This window comes from Mustela lutreola, chromosome 6, assembly GCF_030435805.1.
Source record: "Mustela lutreola isolate mMusLut2 chromosome 6, mMusLut2.pri, whole genome shotgun sequence".
Taxonomy (NCBI): Eukaryota; Metazoa; Chordata; class Mammalia; order Carnivora; family Mustelidae; genus Mustela; species Mustela lutreola.
Genome location: NC_081295.1, coordinates 142457749 through 142473407, shown reverse-complemented (window position 1 = coordinate 142473407; position 15659 = coordinate 142457749). Strand labels below are relative to the sequence as shown.

Below are 15659 nucleotides of genomic sequence, written 5' to 3'. Positions count from 1 at the left end.
TTGTAAACTGAAAATATCAAACTGAAAATACATTTAAGACACCTGAACTACTGCACATCAATGCTTAAGTCTAGCCCACCTTAAATATGCTCAGAACACCCCTTTTGCCTCTGGCTGGGCAATACCATCTACCACAAAACCTATCTGATAACACAGTGTTGACTATCTCCCGTAATTGATTGAACACTACTGAAAGTGAAAACCAGAACCGTTGTCTGTATACAGAATTTGTCGGTCCATCAGCTGCGGACCCTTGCCATCAGATGGGGACTGACCCAGAGCTGCAGCTTGCCGCTGATGCCCACGAGAGGGGACAGAGTAGCACCAGCCCGGGAAAAGATTAAAATTCAAAATTCAAAGTGCAGTTTCTACCTGATGAGAATTAACATTCACGCCACCCTAACGCTGAAAAAGAGTAAGTAGAACCAGAACCATCCTAAGTCGGGGACTGTCGGTATTCTGAATCACAGATACTGTCAAGTCAAAGCTAACAGAACCTTACCAAATGGAAGCTTAGTAATGATATAACTACATACCGAATTTACTTTTAGTTTATTTACCCCAGGGAATAATATTACTAAAAAATGATCATGCTTTTTTTTAATAATAAGAGATCCAGCTGATTCTATTATTCATGGCAAACAATAAATAAATAATATGGGGAAAGTCTGCCAAATGGAACCAGTTATCAACAGCTGTTATGAGGCCATAACGTCTGTAAGAAACCATTCACCATTGTCGCAGTTTGCACTCCAAACTATTCACCCTGGAACACACAAAATTTATTAAGATTTTTTAAAAGGCTGAATAAGAAGCTTCTTTTCCAGACCCTACAGGTGGCATATTCTAGGATTTCATTTTTATGACATTCTGGAAGAGGCAAAACCACAGGGCAGAGAACAGGTCAGACTCTGCCAATGTGGTAATGGACCCATGACGTGATGTAACTATCAGAACACATGGGACTGGACACCAAAAGGTGCCTAAAATTTAAAATAAATTTAAAAATAAATTTAAATAAATTTAAAAATAAAAAAGGAAGCTTCTTCAAATTCAACAGTATTGTGTAACAGAACGGGTCTCCTTCATGGTAAATGGATACATGGAAAAGTTCCCTTTTGTAGTAGACCAATAGAGATTTTCATTTGACAAATACTATTCATTACCTTTTTTGATAAATTTGGAACACATTTATAGAGTCGCATCATTAAGACTAAACTTTCAGTATTAGATAACATACATAACAAAATGTTACTGCTCTTTTGCTCCAAAATCTAGAGTATTTCAGAAAGAAATGGTGAGAAGTACTAAATATACAGACTACTGTATTATGACTTAGAAGTCCCATCTTTGGGGCGCCTGGGTGGCTCAGTTAGTTAAATGTCTGCCTTCAGCTCAGGTCATGATCTCAGGGTCCTGGGATGGAGCCCTACATTGGGCTCTCTGCTCAGTAGAGAGTCTGCTTCTCCCTCTCCCTCTCCCTTTGTGCTCTCTCTCTCAAACAAATAAATAAAATCTTAAAAAAAAAAAAATAAAAGAAAGAAAGAAGAGCAAGAAAGAAATCCCATCTTCATGTCGCAGACAATCAATTCTCCTTCCTGGGCTTGGTTTCTCTAAACTTAAGTGAAGGGAACATATTGCCAGCTCCAGAAGGAAATTACCCGTTCCGCTTCACAGTCATTTTGTTCTTGAAGTAGCCCGTTCCAAGTTTTCACTGTTTCTAGTATGGTCCACTTAAAACAAAAACAGAATTTACCCCCAAATCCACATTCAGGGAGCACCTTCTGTGCATCAGTGGCATTACGGGCTTCAGAGTTCTGGCTGGAGTTAAGTTACCAGTTACAAAGTCACGGTACAGTTAAGAGTGACCACATGATTCACTTCTCACGACACGTGCCTCCTTTCCCATCACTGCTGTGAGATTGGCCGTACCATTCCTCAGTTGGAAGTTTGAAGAATGGAAGGGATGTTCCCAATCACAAGCTAGAAAAAGACATGATTTGGGCCCCCCTTCCCCTTTGAGGGAAGGGGGCCCCCACTCCTTCTCACACAATTCTTTTTATTTTTCTTTTATTTAAAAAATTTTTTTTTATTTTTTATTTATTTTCAGCATAACAGTATTATTTTTTCACCACACCCAGTGTTCCATGCAATCCGTGCCCTCTATAATACCCACCACCTGGTACCCCAACCTCCCACCCCCTGACCCTTCAAAACCCTCAGATTGTTTAAGATTTTATTTATTTGACAGACAGAAGTCACAAGTAGGCAGATAAGCAGGCAGAGAGAGGGGGGGAAGCAGGCTCCCCGCTGAGCAGAGAGCCCATGCGGGGCTCGATCCCAGGACCCTGGGAACATGACCCAAGCCAAAGGCAGAGGCTTTAACCCACTGAGCCACCCAGGCACCCCAAACTTCTACCACAGTTCTCAATTCCATGTGGCCCACTGGAGGACTCTGAGGGTAAATGAGGCCATGTCTGTCTCATCTGACACACTCCTCACTCCCCATGTCCTTCTTGGGACACAGTGGATGGAAGCGGACAGGGAGATGGACCAGATGCCCCTTCCTGAGGCACCCTGTTTCATCCTGGTGAGGATGCCTGATGCCTCCTCATTCTGCTGGAAACAATACCGCATTTTTTTTTTTTCCCAGCTGGGGCAGAGAGAGGAGATTCAGATGATCTGGAAACTGCAGGTATCCTCAAGAGTCAAGATGTCAACACTGAGGTAGGACTGCTGTTGGTCATCTGTGTTTCCTCATACCTAAGCATGAGCTTGCGCACCCACAAATGATGCCCATGCGATAAATACTCTCACTAACCAGTGCTTTACGATCAGTTACTCTGTTCCTCTCATGTTCCCACACAGGTGAGTAGTACTGGAAGCTGGGGGGAGGGAGAAACTCAAACTGATTTTGTCGGAGTTCTAGAACATCTTCCAGATCCTTTGTGGTAATCTCAGAAGCCTTCGCGTCATGGAAAAATTGTGTTTTTTCAGTACCTGTTGTCTCTTAGTGAGGACAATTGGGTGGAATAAAACAACAAAAACAAAAAGCTAATAGTTATTACTAATAAGCTAATAGTTATTACTACTTACCAGGCACCAGACACCACTTTTGGCATTTGAAAATGACTTGCTACATGTAATTCACTTACAAGGGTTGGTACTATTATCGTCCCCGCTCTACAAGTACTGAAACCAAGATTCAGAGTGATTACATCATTTGCCTCAAATTGTAAACACTAGGAATCTGAAAAACTGCATTTGAAGCCAAGGAGTCTGGCTCCAGAAGGCCTCTTTCCCTCCCCCACGGTGACGTATTACACTGGCCTCCCTCGAGCTCAGTATTTATGGGCGTGCCCAGAAAATACGCTCCCGAACAAGGAGAAATGTGCTATATTAAGACAGCCAGGCAAATGGAGATAACGTGTTAGTACTCAGCAACTAACATCCTCATTTGGTTAGAAATTTTACAGCACAAAAATCACTTCCATCCACTGCCTACGATGACTGGCCCGAATTTTAAGAAGTCATGGCAGGAGTAGCGGTTGGCATCTAAACACAGACATAGTGACCGTAACAAGGAGAGAAGAGAAATTCATTGCCCAGAGGTCGCTGTTCCAGTAATTCTATACTGGGAAAGGGGGCAGAACAGAAATGGTCCCAGAATCAACAAAGGCTGAGCCGGGAGGACCCTCTTGATCATCTTATAAGTTGCTAGTATTGTCTCCATTTTACAGATGAGTCAACAGAAGCCCACACAGGACAAGTTAACTGCACAAGGTCAGCCAGCAGATTTGTAAATGAATGAGTAAAGTTTCTGCCCACTGCATGCGCCAGAGCTAAAGCAAAATAATGCAGGAGAACTTTTTTGAGCTCACCCAGCCCAATTCTTTCCTTTTACTGAGGAGGAACCCAAGGCCCAAAGAAGTTATGTGACTTACCTAGGGTCATACAGCTAATCAAAGACAGAGGCTAGAGTAGAGGTTAGAAGATAATTTTGCAGTGCGTATATCTAGGTCATTGGCCCTTCTTATATGGTCCAGTGGCTAGAGTTTGAAGAACTTATAAAAAGGAAAATAAAACATTCACATCATGCTCGTAGCACTTACGGTCCATTTATTTAGTATTAGATGTGCAGCGTGTAGTGTTTAAAAAACTCCAAGTCCAAGGGGCACCGGGGTGGGTCAGTGGGTTAAGCCTCTGCCTTTGGCTCACTTGCATCCAGCTCCCTGCTCAGTAGGGAGCCTGCTTCCCCTTGTCTCTCAGACAGGCTGAACTGCCTATCTCTCTGCCTGCTTGTGATATCATTCTCTCTCTCTCTCTTTCTCTCTGTCAAATAAATAAATAAAATCTAAAAAAAAAAAAAAAACAACAAAAGACTCAAGTCCAAAAACGTGCTCTAATTTTTTTTTTTTTAAGATTTACTTATTTTTTTTAGAGAGCAAAGGTGAGAGAGAGCAAGGGGCCGAGGGAGAGGGAGAGAGAGAATCTCAAGCTGACTCCCCACCGCGCTGGGAGCCTGACCTAGGGCTCGATCCCACGCCCCCAAGATGATGACCTGAGCCAAAATCAAGAGTGAGGTACTCAATCAACTGATCCAGCCAGGCGTCCCTGCTGTTCTAATTCTGGGGTGTCCTCTGGGGTCATCCAAAACAGTCATCCACAAAGGCATCCCAAGATTCTTCTGGCTCTTTCACAAACATCTTGGAAAAGAAATACTAGCCAGTCAGGGCCACTGCTGTGAAATGCATTACTCTACCTATTTGGTAATTAGGAAGTGAAACTGAACCAGAACCGCCCAATACACAAATCTCACTTTTTAATAAATTCCCAAATACCTTCCACACTTTCTCTAATGTCCCAAAACCAAAGACGAACTGAGGCCCCGGTCGGTAAAAGTAAACTCCCCCAGGGTCAGACCAGCTGCTAACTGGGGAGGCTGGGGTGCCAATGTCGAAACTGGTCCCTCCGCACAGTCCTGCAAGATGACAGGCGCTTCACGCCAAGCTCAGAAGCTTGAAACCCGGGGAATCTCAGATGAAATCACACATGTGAAAAATTAAGTCGACTGAAGCCACCAGAGGCGGCCCTGGGAGAACCAGTGGTCATGGTAAACACATTTACATGTAGCTGATAGCGAAGTATCTTTGTGTCAATTCCACAAACACACAGCGGGCGCCCCCCCCCCCCCCCCCCCCACTAAATCGAGGAAGTGGATATTTGGTAGCAACAAGAGATGAACAAAAGTTATCTCTAAAACATTGCAGGTGTTAAGGGTCTACCTCACTAAATCGGTTTTACCACTCCTAGTAACATACTCTTCCCATTTTCCCAGCATGAAGAGGAAGGCCAAGAGAAGGGAAATCTTAACAAGCATTATTCTGACTCTTGCTTTCTAAGGCCTAAAGAGTTTGTAGACTCGGCTTTGTCCACTGGGGAAAAAAAGGGTGGGTGGGGGGAAACATAGTCTGGTTGATGTAATATATCCTGAAAGTTTAGGTTGGATAAAAAGATTTTCACTTTTCAGCAAATCATTATCATGGAATACACAGAAAGCCCCAGCCTGGACTATTGGAATTTTAGATTTCCTTTGATAAGAGGAAGCAACTCATGTCTGAGAATTGTATCTATTCAATGATTTTTCGTAAATTTTGCTTTCTGGCTTTGAGTGTGTGTAGTATGTTGGTAGCTGCAGAAACTGGCTGGTGGGCACAAGAGGGTTATGATGCTGCCTGCCGGTGAATTTTGCATTAGGGTTTATAAATTATCCTGTGTTAAGTATCTAGGAGGGGCTGCGTTTGTTTTAACTTTGAGGAAGTTGAACACCCAAAATGGGAAGGATGTGGCTACGCCAGCAAAAACCTGTATAGAATGCTTGTGAAAAAGCTCTCGCTTCTTTTGGGTCCTGGCTGTGCTAATTTCCCTTTGTGAGAAATTATATTATGTTCTAAACAAATACCACCGAAGTCCCTTCTGGTACATGGTGGGATTTCAGAAAACAATCTATGAATCCCAATTCCTGTTCCTTTCACCTGAAGTGACCACAAAAATAAAGTCCTGAAGACACTATTGACATCCTTTGGATTTTTAAGGAAACTCTTCTTAAGGATAATACACACTTAGCAATATTCATATGAGGACTGTAAGGACCTACTTAGCAAGAGGCTTTCATTCAAGTTAAACTATCCTGGCTCCCCCTCCCTCAGGGGATTCACTTAAAACAAGTCCTGGAAACCAGCTCCAGGTAACAAAGCCCAGATACAAGGGTGGGTGAGGCCAGGTGGAGAGATCAATGGGGGTGGTGCATACTTTCTCCCTGGTTACCAAGGAGTATGGGCCCCGCCCTTTGGGAGCCTTTTGGGCCCCAATCCCAACCAAGGTGATAAGCTGGTTCAAATGTCTACTAGGGTAAATTGTAACTCAGTTGGTCACCTAGCATCACTGTGGAGTTTCCTCTGTGTGTTACAATCTCACTGGTCACCTGTGCGTGGCCAGGCCCCACCGCAAGGCATTTGCCTTTAAAAGCTAGTCTGTGAAACCGAGAAGGGTCGCCCTCTCTTGTAAGAGGTGCGTCCTCAAACGTTCGGTTAGATTCTTGATGCTAGGAGCGAAATAAGCTTTTGCTTGAACCTTCGCTTTTGTATCAGTCTCGCTCCTTTAATCCACAGACCCATTATTGGGCCATAACAAGGACAATGGGAGCTATTTTAGTGGTTTCAAAAATTCACATTAAGGGAAATTAAAATGACAAAGTGCCCATCCCAACATGTGCACCTGCTTACATTTTCCTATACTTCCTCCCGGTTTTCTTTCTTTCTTTTTAAGATTTTATTTATTTGACAGAGACACAGCTGAGAGAGGGAACACAAGCAGAGGGAGTGGAAGAAGGAAAAGGAGGCTTCCCACCCAGCAGGCAGCCCCATGTGGGGCTCAATCCCAGGACCCTTGGGATCATGACCTGAGCCAAAGGCAGACGCTTAACCACTGAGCCACCCAGGTACCCCTCCTCCTGGTTCTCTTTGGGTATATATCTATATCCAGTTGTACATGGTGGTGGAGTCATAGAGTAGATATTCTTTTGTAAAAAGATACTTAAATTAATTTTATTTAACACCTTGAGGATCTCCTTAGTTTAAGAATTCGAGGTCACATTAAGGTTTTCTTTATGTATATTCGTATTACTAAGTAGATGAACACTTATCCTGTCACTTTACACTCAACGTTTTCCTTTAATTCTCAGAACTTGATTTTTTTTAAAAAATTTGGGTAAGCTTTAAGTAATCTCTACACCCAGCATGGGGCTTGAACCATGACCCTGAGATCAGGAGTCCCATACTCGACCAACCTGGCCAGCCAGGTGCCCTCCTCAGAACAACTTATTAAGTAGCTGTGTTAATCCGGATGGTACAGATGAGGAGTCTGAGGTCAGAGTTACCTACGATCACCAAGCTAAAAGGGACAAAGCTAAAATTCATCAGCAGGTTTGTCTCATTCCTGAGCCCTGGAGGTATTTGCTCAACAGCACTTTCCCATTAGCTCTTTGTACACCACCTCTAAAACATCCTCTACATGTAATCAACACCGTCCAGTTTTTCCTTATACACTCTTACTTCCCTTTGTCCTGGTGGCTGTCTTTTTTCCTCAGTCAAGGAGAGTGTCTGGAGGAAATCAACACAACCAACATTTGCTACAGATCTATAAATGGGCCAGTCTCCATAAAAGAGGGTCTAGAGCAGCGGTACTCAAAAGTGTGCTTCCTAGACAAGAAGCATCAGGATCCCCTGGGAACTTGTTATAAATACAGATTCTAGGGCTTGCTCCAGACCTGCTCCATCAGAAACTCGGGGCGGGGGTGGGGGCAGTATTCTGCTTCACCAGGCCTTCCAGCAGATTTTGGGACTCTGTCCGAGAACAGCATTGCACTATACACATGATCTTCCTTAATACTTTTAGCTTCTGTGGGAACTAAGTGTTATTTATTATTCCCACCATTGCAGATGGGTAAACTGAGGGTCAGCACACACTAAGGCCAATATCACATAATTAGCAAATAATGGGAGTCAGGACTTCAACTTTTTTGGTCTGACTCGCAAGTCCTTTTCGTTAAGTATCATGTGGACTCACTCAAAGGCAGATGGAAGGAGATGCTGTTGTAATGGTTCAGAGAGCTGGTGTAGAGATACTCATGTTACAGAGACAATTTTGACATCAATTATACATCTACTAGGGCTTTGACATGCAAAATAATTTATGGTGTTGCTTAAAGAGTCATTGAAATGCACTATTATGTTTTTGCTTTAAAAAAGGCAACTATGGCTTCTAGAAAATACTTGTCTTATGCAGTCGGTAGACAGTGATGGCAGGTTGAAAGAATGTTGGACAAATGGTCTTGCCAGTTCTGAAATCATAGCTACATTAATCCTTTCCGCCAGAATTCAAGCCATGTTAAGCTCAGTGAATATTTACCAATCATAATGGTATTTATATTTAATTACATCTTCATATATACTTTAATCCAATATCTTCTGTCTTGCATAATGTTGTTCTAGAGATTAGGAATTAAAAGTTAATTAACAGCAGTGTTTCCGGACCATCTCCTTCACAGGGGTGGGGGCAAAGAATGTTTGGGCACAGATTCTCCAGTAAAGATGTTCCAAACATTACAGCACAACCAATGGCTTCCAGCAACATAAATGAGCCCTCAAACTGCCTACGGCTTCAGCAGATCTTAATTATGCAAATAGTAGGCAACCTGCCTAAGGTTTCTCTACCAGGAACTCACCATTTTATGATATAAACTCATCAGTCGGGGTACTTGAGAGCTATGATGAATTGTAAACTATAAATCTTCCCCAAATTCCTGGCCTGAGAAGAGCCTCAAGCCCTTTTGTAATGGAAGAAAAATAGGTCCAAAGGCCCAAACCACTGATATAATATTTTAAAAATCACGTCCAAACTCATTATGTGTATTTTGTATTATCTGGCTATACAAAAGTGGTATCATTTTATTTTTTATTTAATTTTTAAAAAGATTTTATTTATTTATTTGACAGAGATCACAAGTAGGCAGAGAGGGAGGCAGAGAGAGAGGAGGAAGCAGGCTCCCTGCTGAGCAGAGAGCCTGGTGTGGGGCACGATCCCAGGACCCTGAGATCATGACCTGAGCTGAAGGCAGAGGCTTAACCCAGTGAGGCACCCAGGCGCCCCTTTATTTAATTATTTTGAGAGAGAAAGAAAGAGCGCGCATTCATGGTGGGGAGGAGTGGGGTGCAGAGAAGGAGAGGGAGAGAATCGTAAGCAGACTCTATGCCCAGCCTGACATGGGGCTCAATCTCATGACCCTAAGATCATGACCTGAGCCAAAACCAAGAGCTGGATGCTTAGCTACCCAGGTGCCCCCAAAGTGATATCATTTTAAAGTTCTGTTAAATGGATAAACCCATGGAAGTTTCGGTGGGTTGTCCTCTGGCCACACACACACACACACACACACACACACACACACACTCAGCTTTCTGGTAGACCTGACTATTCTATGACATTCATGAAGACAGGACTACTTACACCAGGCCATCAATGTTTCTAATTCCCGGTCACTGGTACAATCAGCATGACTGAATGCATCCTTTGTGGTTCTAGAAACTAACTTCTAAATTAGGCTGATGTACAGAGCACACAATGCATACTTTGAAAAGGACTGGGACCGATCCAGCTCTGCCCAGATTTAAGGGCCCGGTAACCTTTCCTAGAGAACACATACCTCCTCAATGGCTCACTGTTTACATTTGCCGGGAGCTACACCTGGAGAAATGTTTCAAGTTTCTTTCTATTGTTGTCTTTCCTAACCTTTCATTTCCTTATACTCAGGTGTTTTTTTTTTCTTTCTTTCTTTCTTTTTTTTCCCCTCCTAATCCCATTGCTGAGCAGCAGCCTAGATCAAATTAAAGACAGCAGAGTAGGCCAGGAAGAGGTCCTACCAGCAGGACTGGATGGGCAGCAGTGCTCTCTCTTGGAACCAGATGAGACTGCATGAACGGCCCAGGGTGACTACCTGGAAACCAGGGTTTTGCTTTTTGTTCCTTTTTTTTTTTTTTTTTGAGGAACTCTGCCCTACTAACTTTCCAGCCGGAACTCTGGGGCTTGTCAATTCTACAAGGTCTTTCTGATACTGTTATCTTTCCCCTTACTGATACCATTCACAGGACTTGTGGTGGAATGATACCTCCAAGCAGTATCTTTACTTCCTGTTTCTCTAATCCCTCCTATCGAAAATTCACCTCGCCCCACCCCACCCGGAGACAACAGTTGTGTCCTTTGAAGCTTCGGGTAACTATCTAGCCCCTCCCACAATCTGCCCCACAAGCTACAAACCCTCGAGTCAGGCACCGACGGAGGTGGTGGGGTAGTTAGTGATGGGGAAGACACGGATGGTGGTCCTATTTCGAAGACAATCATCCAATTCCGTACCCTTCAGGAACCCAAACACTGAGGGGGTAGGGCAGAGGAGATGTGCGTTTAGCGGGAAATGATAATCCAATGCTTGCAGGAGGGGCCTCCGGGAGAGGAGAACCCAGAGCTTAAGTACCACCCATCTGGGAGGTGAGTGACTGGAGATGGCTTCAAGAGGTGCCATCCCAGGTTGATTAGAGAAGATGAACTGGATTTAGACAGAGATGGTCAGAGGGATATCCAAGAGAGGACATCGCAGAAAGCCCCTCACTTCCCCCAGATTAAGTGAAAATTGCCAAAGCGTAGAGGGTCAAGCAGTTGCTGAAACATCAAGTCTGAGGCATCAAGTAAAAAAAAATCAAAATAGAGAGATAGGTTAGGGATGCGGAAGGGGGAGGAGTCAGGTCATGGAGGTCACGTCCCAGTAAGAACTTCAACCTGATCTCAAGATAATGAAAAGCCAAGGGAAAGCTCCAAGCAAGGAAACAGCAGGTGTTGTACTAACCTACCTGAGAGCTCCGTGCACCTGCCATTGCTGCGTTCTGGGAAGCAAAGATCCCTGCAGACTTTTGTTCCACCGAATTGTTTGCGTCCAGGTTATGAAATGCTTCCAAATTAAGAAAAACTTAAGCATTTAAATGAAAAATTAGCTTCCTAAATATCTGCATATGACCTATGTAAATACGGAACAGAGCCAGGAGTCCTTTGTTTCTCATTTACAGACGACAGGGTGCCTAAAATGAAGATCATTTTTTTCTGTTTATTTTGTGGTAAGCTTAAAAACAGTATATGTGGGGTGCCTGGTGGCTCAGTGGGTTAAAGCCTCTGCCTTTGGCTCAGTTCATGATCCCAGGGTCCTGGGATGGAGCTCCACATCAGGCTCTCTGCTCGGCAGGGAGCCTGCTTCCTCCTCTCTCTCTCTCTGCCTGCCTTTCTGCCTACTTGTGATCTCTGTCAAATAAATAAAAAATAAAAAATCTTAAAAACAAAACAAAACTATAGGTAAAAGGAAAGAGAGGCGACTGGCTGGCTCAGTCGGTAGAGCATGTGACTCTTGATATCAGGGTTGTAAGTTTGAGCCCCACCTTGGGTGTAGAGATTACTAAAAAAAAAAAAAAATCTTGGGGTGCCTGGGCGGCTCAGCCGTTGGGCGTCTGCCTTTGGCTTAGCTCAGGATCTGGCCAAGGTCCTGGGACCGAGCTCAGCCTGGGGCTCCCTGCTTCTCTCTCTCCCACTCCCCCTGCTTGTGTTTCTGCTCTCCCTAGCTCTCTGTCAAATAAATAAATATAATCTTTTTTTAAAAAAATCTTTTAAAAAAGGAAAGAAAACTTCTACTCATTGTAAAGACAAAGTCCTCAAGACACTTCACGGTCATTAGGCTCAAAAGACACTTCACAGTCATTAGGTTCAAAGTCTCAGCGTGTTTGTTTCCTCCCCTCACCGGCCTTTAGTAAGAACACCTCCCATTTCCACCGGCTCACAGAGGGAAGAGCTAGACCAAAGCCCATTCCAGATAGGGACGGAGGAAGCTGGCACAGAAGGGTGTGTGGGGTTGGCAATCCGTTCAGCAACTTCCTGTGACTCCAGCCAGCACAGTGGCCCTGCTAAGCCTCAGCAAGTTCATTGTGCTCACACACACACACACACACACACACACACACACACCCCTAGCACTCCATATTCCTGCTTACCTTATTCCAGCTTAAAGTGGTCTAGTAGAACTTACTTTACACTGTTCTTCCCTGCTCCCCACCCCCCTTACCTTACCCCCATTCTGAGATTCTGCAAGAAATTTGCTTATTTGTTTTTTAAAAGATTTTATTTATTACTCTAGGAGAGCACACCTGAGTGCGTGCGAACAAGCGGCGGGGAGGGAGAGGGGCAGAAAGACGCCACACTGAGCTTGGAACCTGACCCAGGGCTCTGAGATCAGGACCTGGGCTGAAATCGAGAGTTGGACACTTAATTGACCGAACCCTCCGCCCCTCACCCCAGACACCTAGAGAATTTGCTTTAGATACAGGAAAGGAGAAATGATTATTCCCTCCTTTTCTGGTGCAAGCTCAAACTTCAGGTCATACGGATCCAGGATTAGACCCCGGCTTTGCTTGGACAAGCTGAGGAGCAAGTCACTTCCATCTCTCTAAGCCTCTTTTTCTTCCTCTGTGCATGAGGGTAACAGTGATTATTTCTTATAGTTTAACAAAATGATGTAGAACACACATCTGGAGCAAACTCCATCAACCAAAACAGTATTAGAGATGCCACCAACAGCATACTGCCGTGTGTTTAAACTTTGTAAACAGTAAGAATGAATACTCCCTACACTCAGATAAAGTGTTTACTCCCCTCCTAAAAGTCTTTGTGATCTGACAATTTCGTAGCCCACGGGATAGAAAAGGTCTCTGTCCCCAGTCACCTTGCCTGTCCTCTTTCTGCCCTGAGTAGACTTTTGTGGCCACCACTCCAGTGTGGCTCTAAGGAATGCCGGGTCACTGAGGAAAGAGTCACTGCTACGAATCTACTTTCAACTATGAAGCTAGCTTCAAACCGCTCTTAGATGTGTCCAGGATACCAAGACTCCATGTAGAAGCAGGGAGTTTTTTCACATATGGCAGGCATTAGGGTCTCGTTCACACAGGGCTGACAGCCACAGCTCTGCTGTCACAACAATGGAAACTGGTTTATTGGGACATCACCAGGAACAGGTGCTACAGGTCACACAGGTGTTCTCAGACAACAGACAGAAAACAGAATTTTGAGAAGAAACTCAGTCCCGAATCAAAGAGGAAAGCCGGTGCTGTTTTCTGCCTTCAGTGGCCTGGCAGACCTCAGACCCCTTTCCAAGTGATCATAAACAATGGAAAAGACTTCGCAGTCTACGAAATCAAGAGACTGCAAAGTGGAATTTCCAATAATCTGTGACTTTGAAATTGAGAATTAATTTTGGATCAACTCCCACTGTTGATCCCCTCTGTGTTCATTTTACCCATTCTCCTTGACAACAAAAGATCAGATGGTTCTTGTTGAACCAAGTCGGTTGACACCTGGATACTTGGTCAGGTCTTAAGTTAGAGACATTTAATTGAAGAGCTAATTTATCAACTTCTAAAGAAGATTCACAGATTCCAAAAACAGTCCGGGCGGCTTGGAGCGATGCCTTTGAGGATGAATGGGATACAGTGTGACACGGTCTGAAAGGATGCTTATTAAAAATCGATTTCAATACGCTGTAGCTGTGCTTATCAAGGACGATGAAAAGCATCCATTCACGAGATTGAGCTAGTATATGTCAATTATGTCTCAATTTAAAACACACACACACACACACACACACACACACACACGACTGAGCTACAGGATACACGATCAAAGACAGCTCTGCCAGAGCTCCGGCAGCTTCTCATGCTTCTTAGATCACTATACTGCACACAGTTATAAGACAACACAGTGGGCACTAAGCTGGTCACTAAAAACAACCAGACTGAGGCACCTGGGTGGCTCAGTCATTAAGCGTCTGCCTTCAGCTCAGGTTATAATCCCAGAGTCCTGGCATCGAGCCCCTCATTGGGCTCCGGGCTTGGCGGGGAGCCTACTTCTCCCTCTCCTACTTCCGCTTGTGTTCCCTCTCTCGCTGTCTCTGTCAAATAAATAAAAAAAAAAAAAAAAAAAAAAAAAAAAAGCAACCAGACTAATAGTTTTCTACGTTTTAAAGTTCTGGGGTTTTTTTTTGTTTTTTTTTTTTTTTTTTCCAAATAATCTCCAGTGAGTCTGTTCTCTAGAAGCGTTGGTTATTAGTGAACTCAGTCTATGAATACGAAAAAATTGGAATGCACATCGGCACATACCTGGAATCCTATTAAGTGTCACCCAGAAATGTTCATCGGGGCTGTAAGTATCTTTCGACCAGTGTAGAAGATCAATGGCCCTTTTGTCGTGGAAGACAAAGTTGACAAACTCTCTGGTCAGGGCCACATAGGCAGTGCCAAAGTAGATCGTCAGCTGATGCGGAGGTGAGCTTTTCAAAATATTAGTATTTTTCACAAAAGAGCCATCTTTGCCTATGTGCTCCTGGTGCACGAACTTAGTCCGTCCAATGGCGTGATCGGGGGGCAGCACCCCCGGGGTGATGTTTTTCCCTTTAAAGCTTTTCAGATACTGAACGATCTCCTTGTTGGTCTTCAGGGGGAAGTCTTGCCCACACGTGTTGATGGCGTACTTCCAGGGCACCTCGGACGCCGCGAGGTCTTTGAGGCAGTTCAGGTCAGCCTGGAGTCTGGAGATCCCCCCATAGACAACCGGCTCCATCTTGGAGGCCAGGAAAGCATTTGGGAAGCAGCTCAGCAACTGCTCTACTGACTTCTTGAATTCAACGGTGGCCTTTTCATCCACGTGAACGCAGTAGACATTCTGGGGCATGTAAACAGCTCGGAAGAGCCTCTGGAAAGTATCAAAGTCCTTATGGATGACCATGACATAGGCCAACGGGAAAGCAGCTTCCTCTTCCGACAGGGGGCTGGTGATGTAGTGATTCTGGGTCAGGTAGTCCTTGCACGGGACGCTCCCCAAAGGTGAGGGCAAGGTCCTCCCCCACAAAAAAGGAGCCTGATCTCCTAAGGCGTAATCACAGGCATGAATCCCCAAGTACTTGTGACGGGAGCCATTCAGCGACCCGAACCTCCCCGGCAGGTGTAACTCGCTGTTATAAAGTATCACAAACAGAAGGGCACTGAAGACCGCGAAAGCAAAAAGGCAGTACCTCCAAAAGTTCATTATTTTCACTTCCCTGGGGAAGGACGCGCTCTCCAGGGACTGAGAAATGACCAGTCCCCGAAACCGCGAATGGGGAGAGGTTGGACTGACCGCTCTTCCCGGTCTTCCGACCGGCTTCTCCCGAGGGCTGGAGTCCTTCAGTCCTGATGCACGGTCTGCCCCAGCGCGGCGTCCATCCTCCGCGGCGGCGCCGGCGGGAGGAGATGCTGCCGCAGCGCGCCCGGCTCTTCCGACCCGGAGGTGCTGAATCCGGAGCCGCGCTCTGCGCCGCGCTCAGCCGAGCCCCGCGCTCGCCCAGCCCAGCCCAGCCCCGCCTCTGGGAAGCCCTCCTCATTTGCATGCGAAATGCAAGTGGCGGATATAGCAAATTGCGTTCTGGAATGGACTTTCCACGGGGGCTGAGTTTCCCTCGCTGCGCCCCGCCCGCCTTCCGT

At 45.0% G+C, this 15659-nt stretch overlaps 1 protein-coding gene across 2 annotated transcripts in view; it reads right to left on the bottom strand.

The window, feature by feature from the left end:
* The window catches only part of GCNT2 (glucosaminyl (N-acetyl) transferase 2 (I blood group)), a 95726-nt gene that overhangs the window by 21248 nt on the left and 58819 nt on the right, over positions 1–15659 (bottom strand). The window contains exon 1 of one of the 2 annotated variants that reach the window (XM_059179236.1): positions 14301–15482. The exons of the other annotated variant lie outside the window; for it this stretch is intronic. Coding sequence (XP_059035219.1) covers positions 14301–15225 — 925 coding nt within the window. The 5' untranslated portion in view covers positions 15226–15482. Of the gene's footprint in view, positions 1–14300; positions 15483–15659 lie in introns of those variants that run through there. 2 annotated transcript variants of the gene reach the window in all.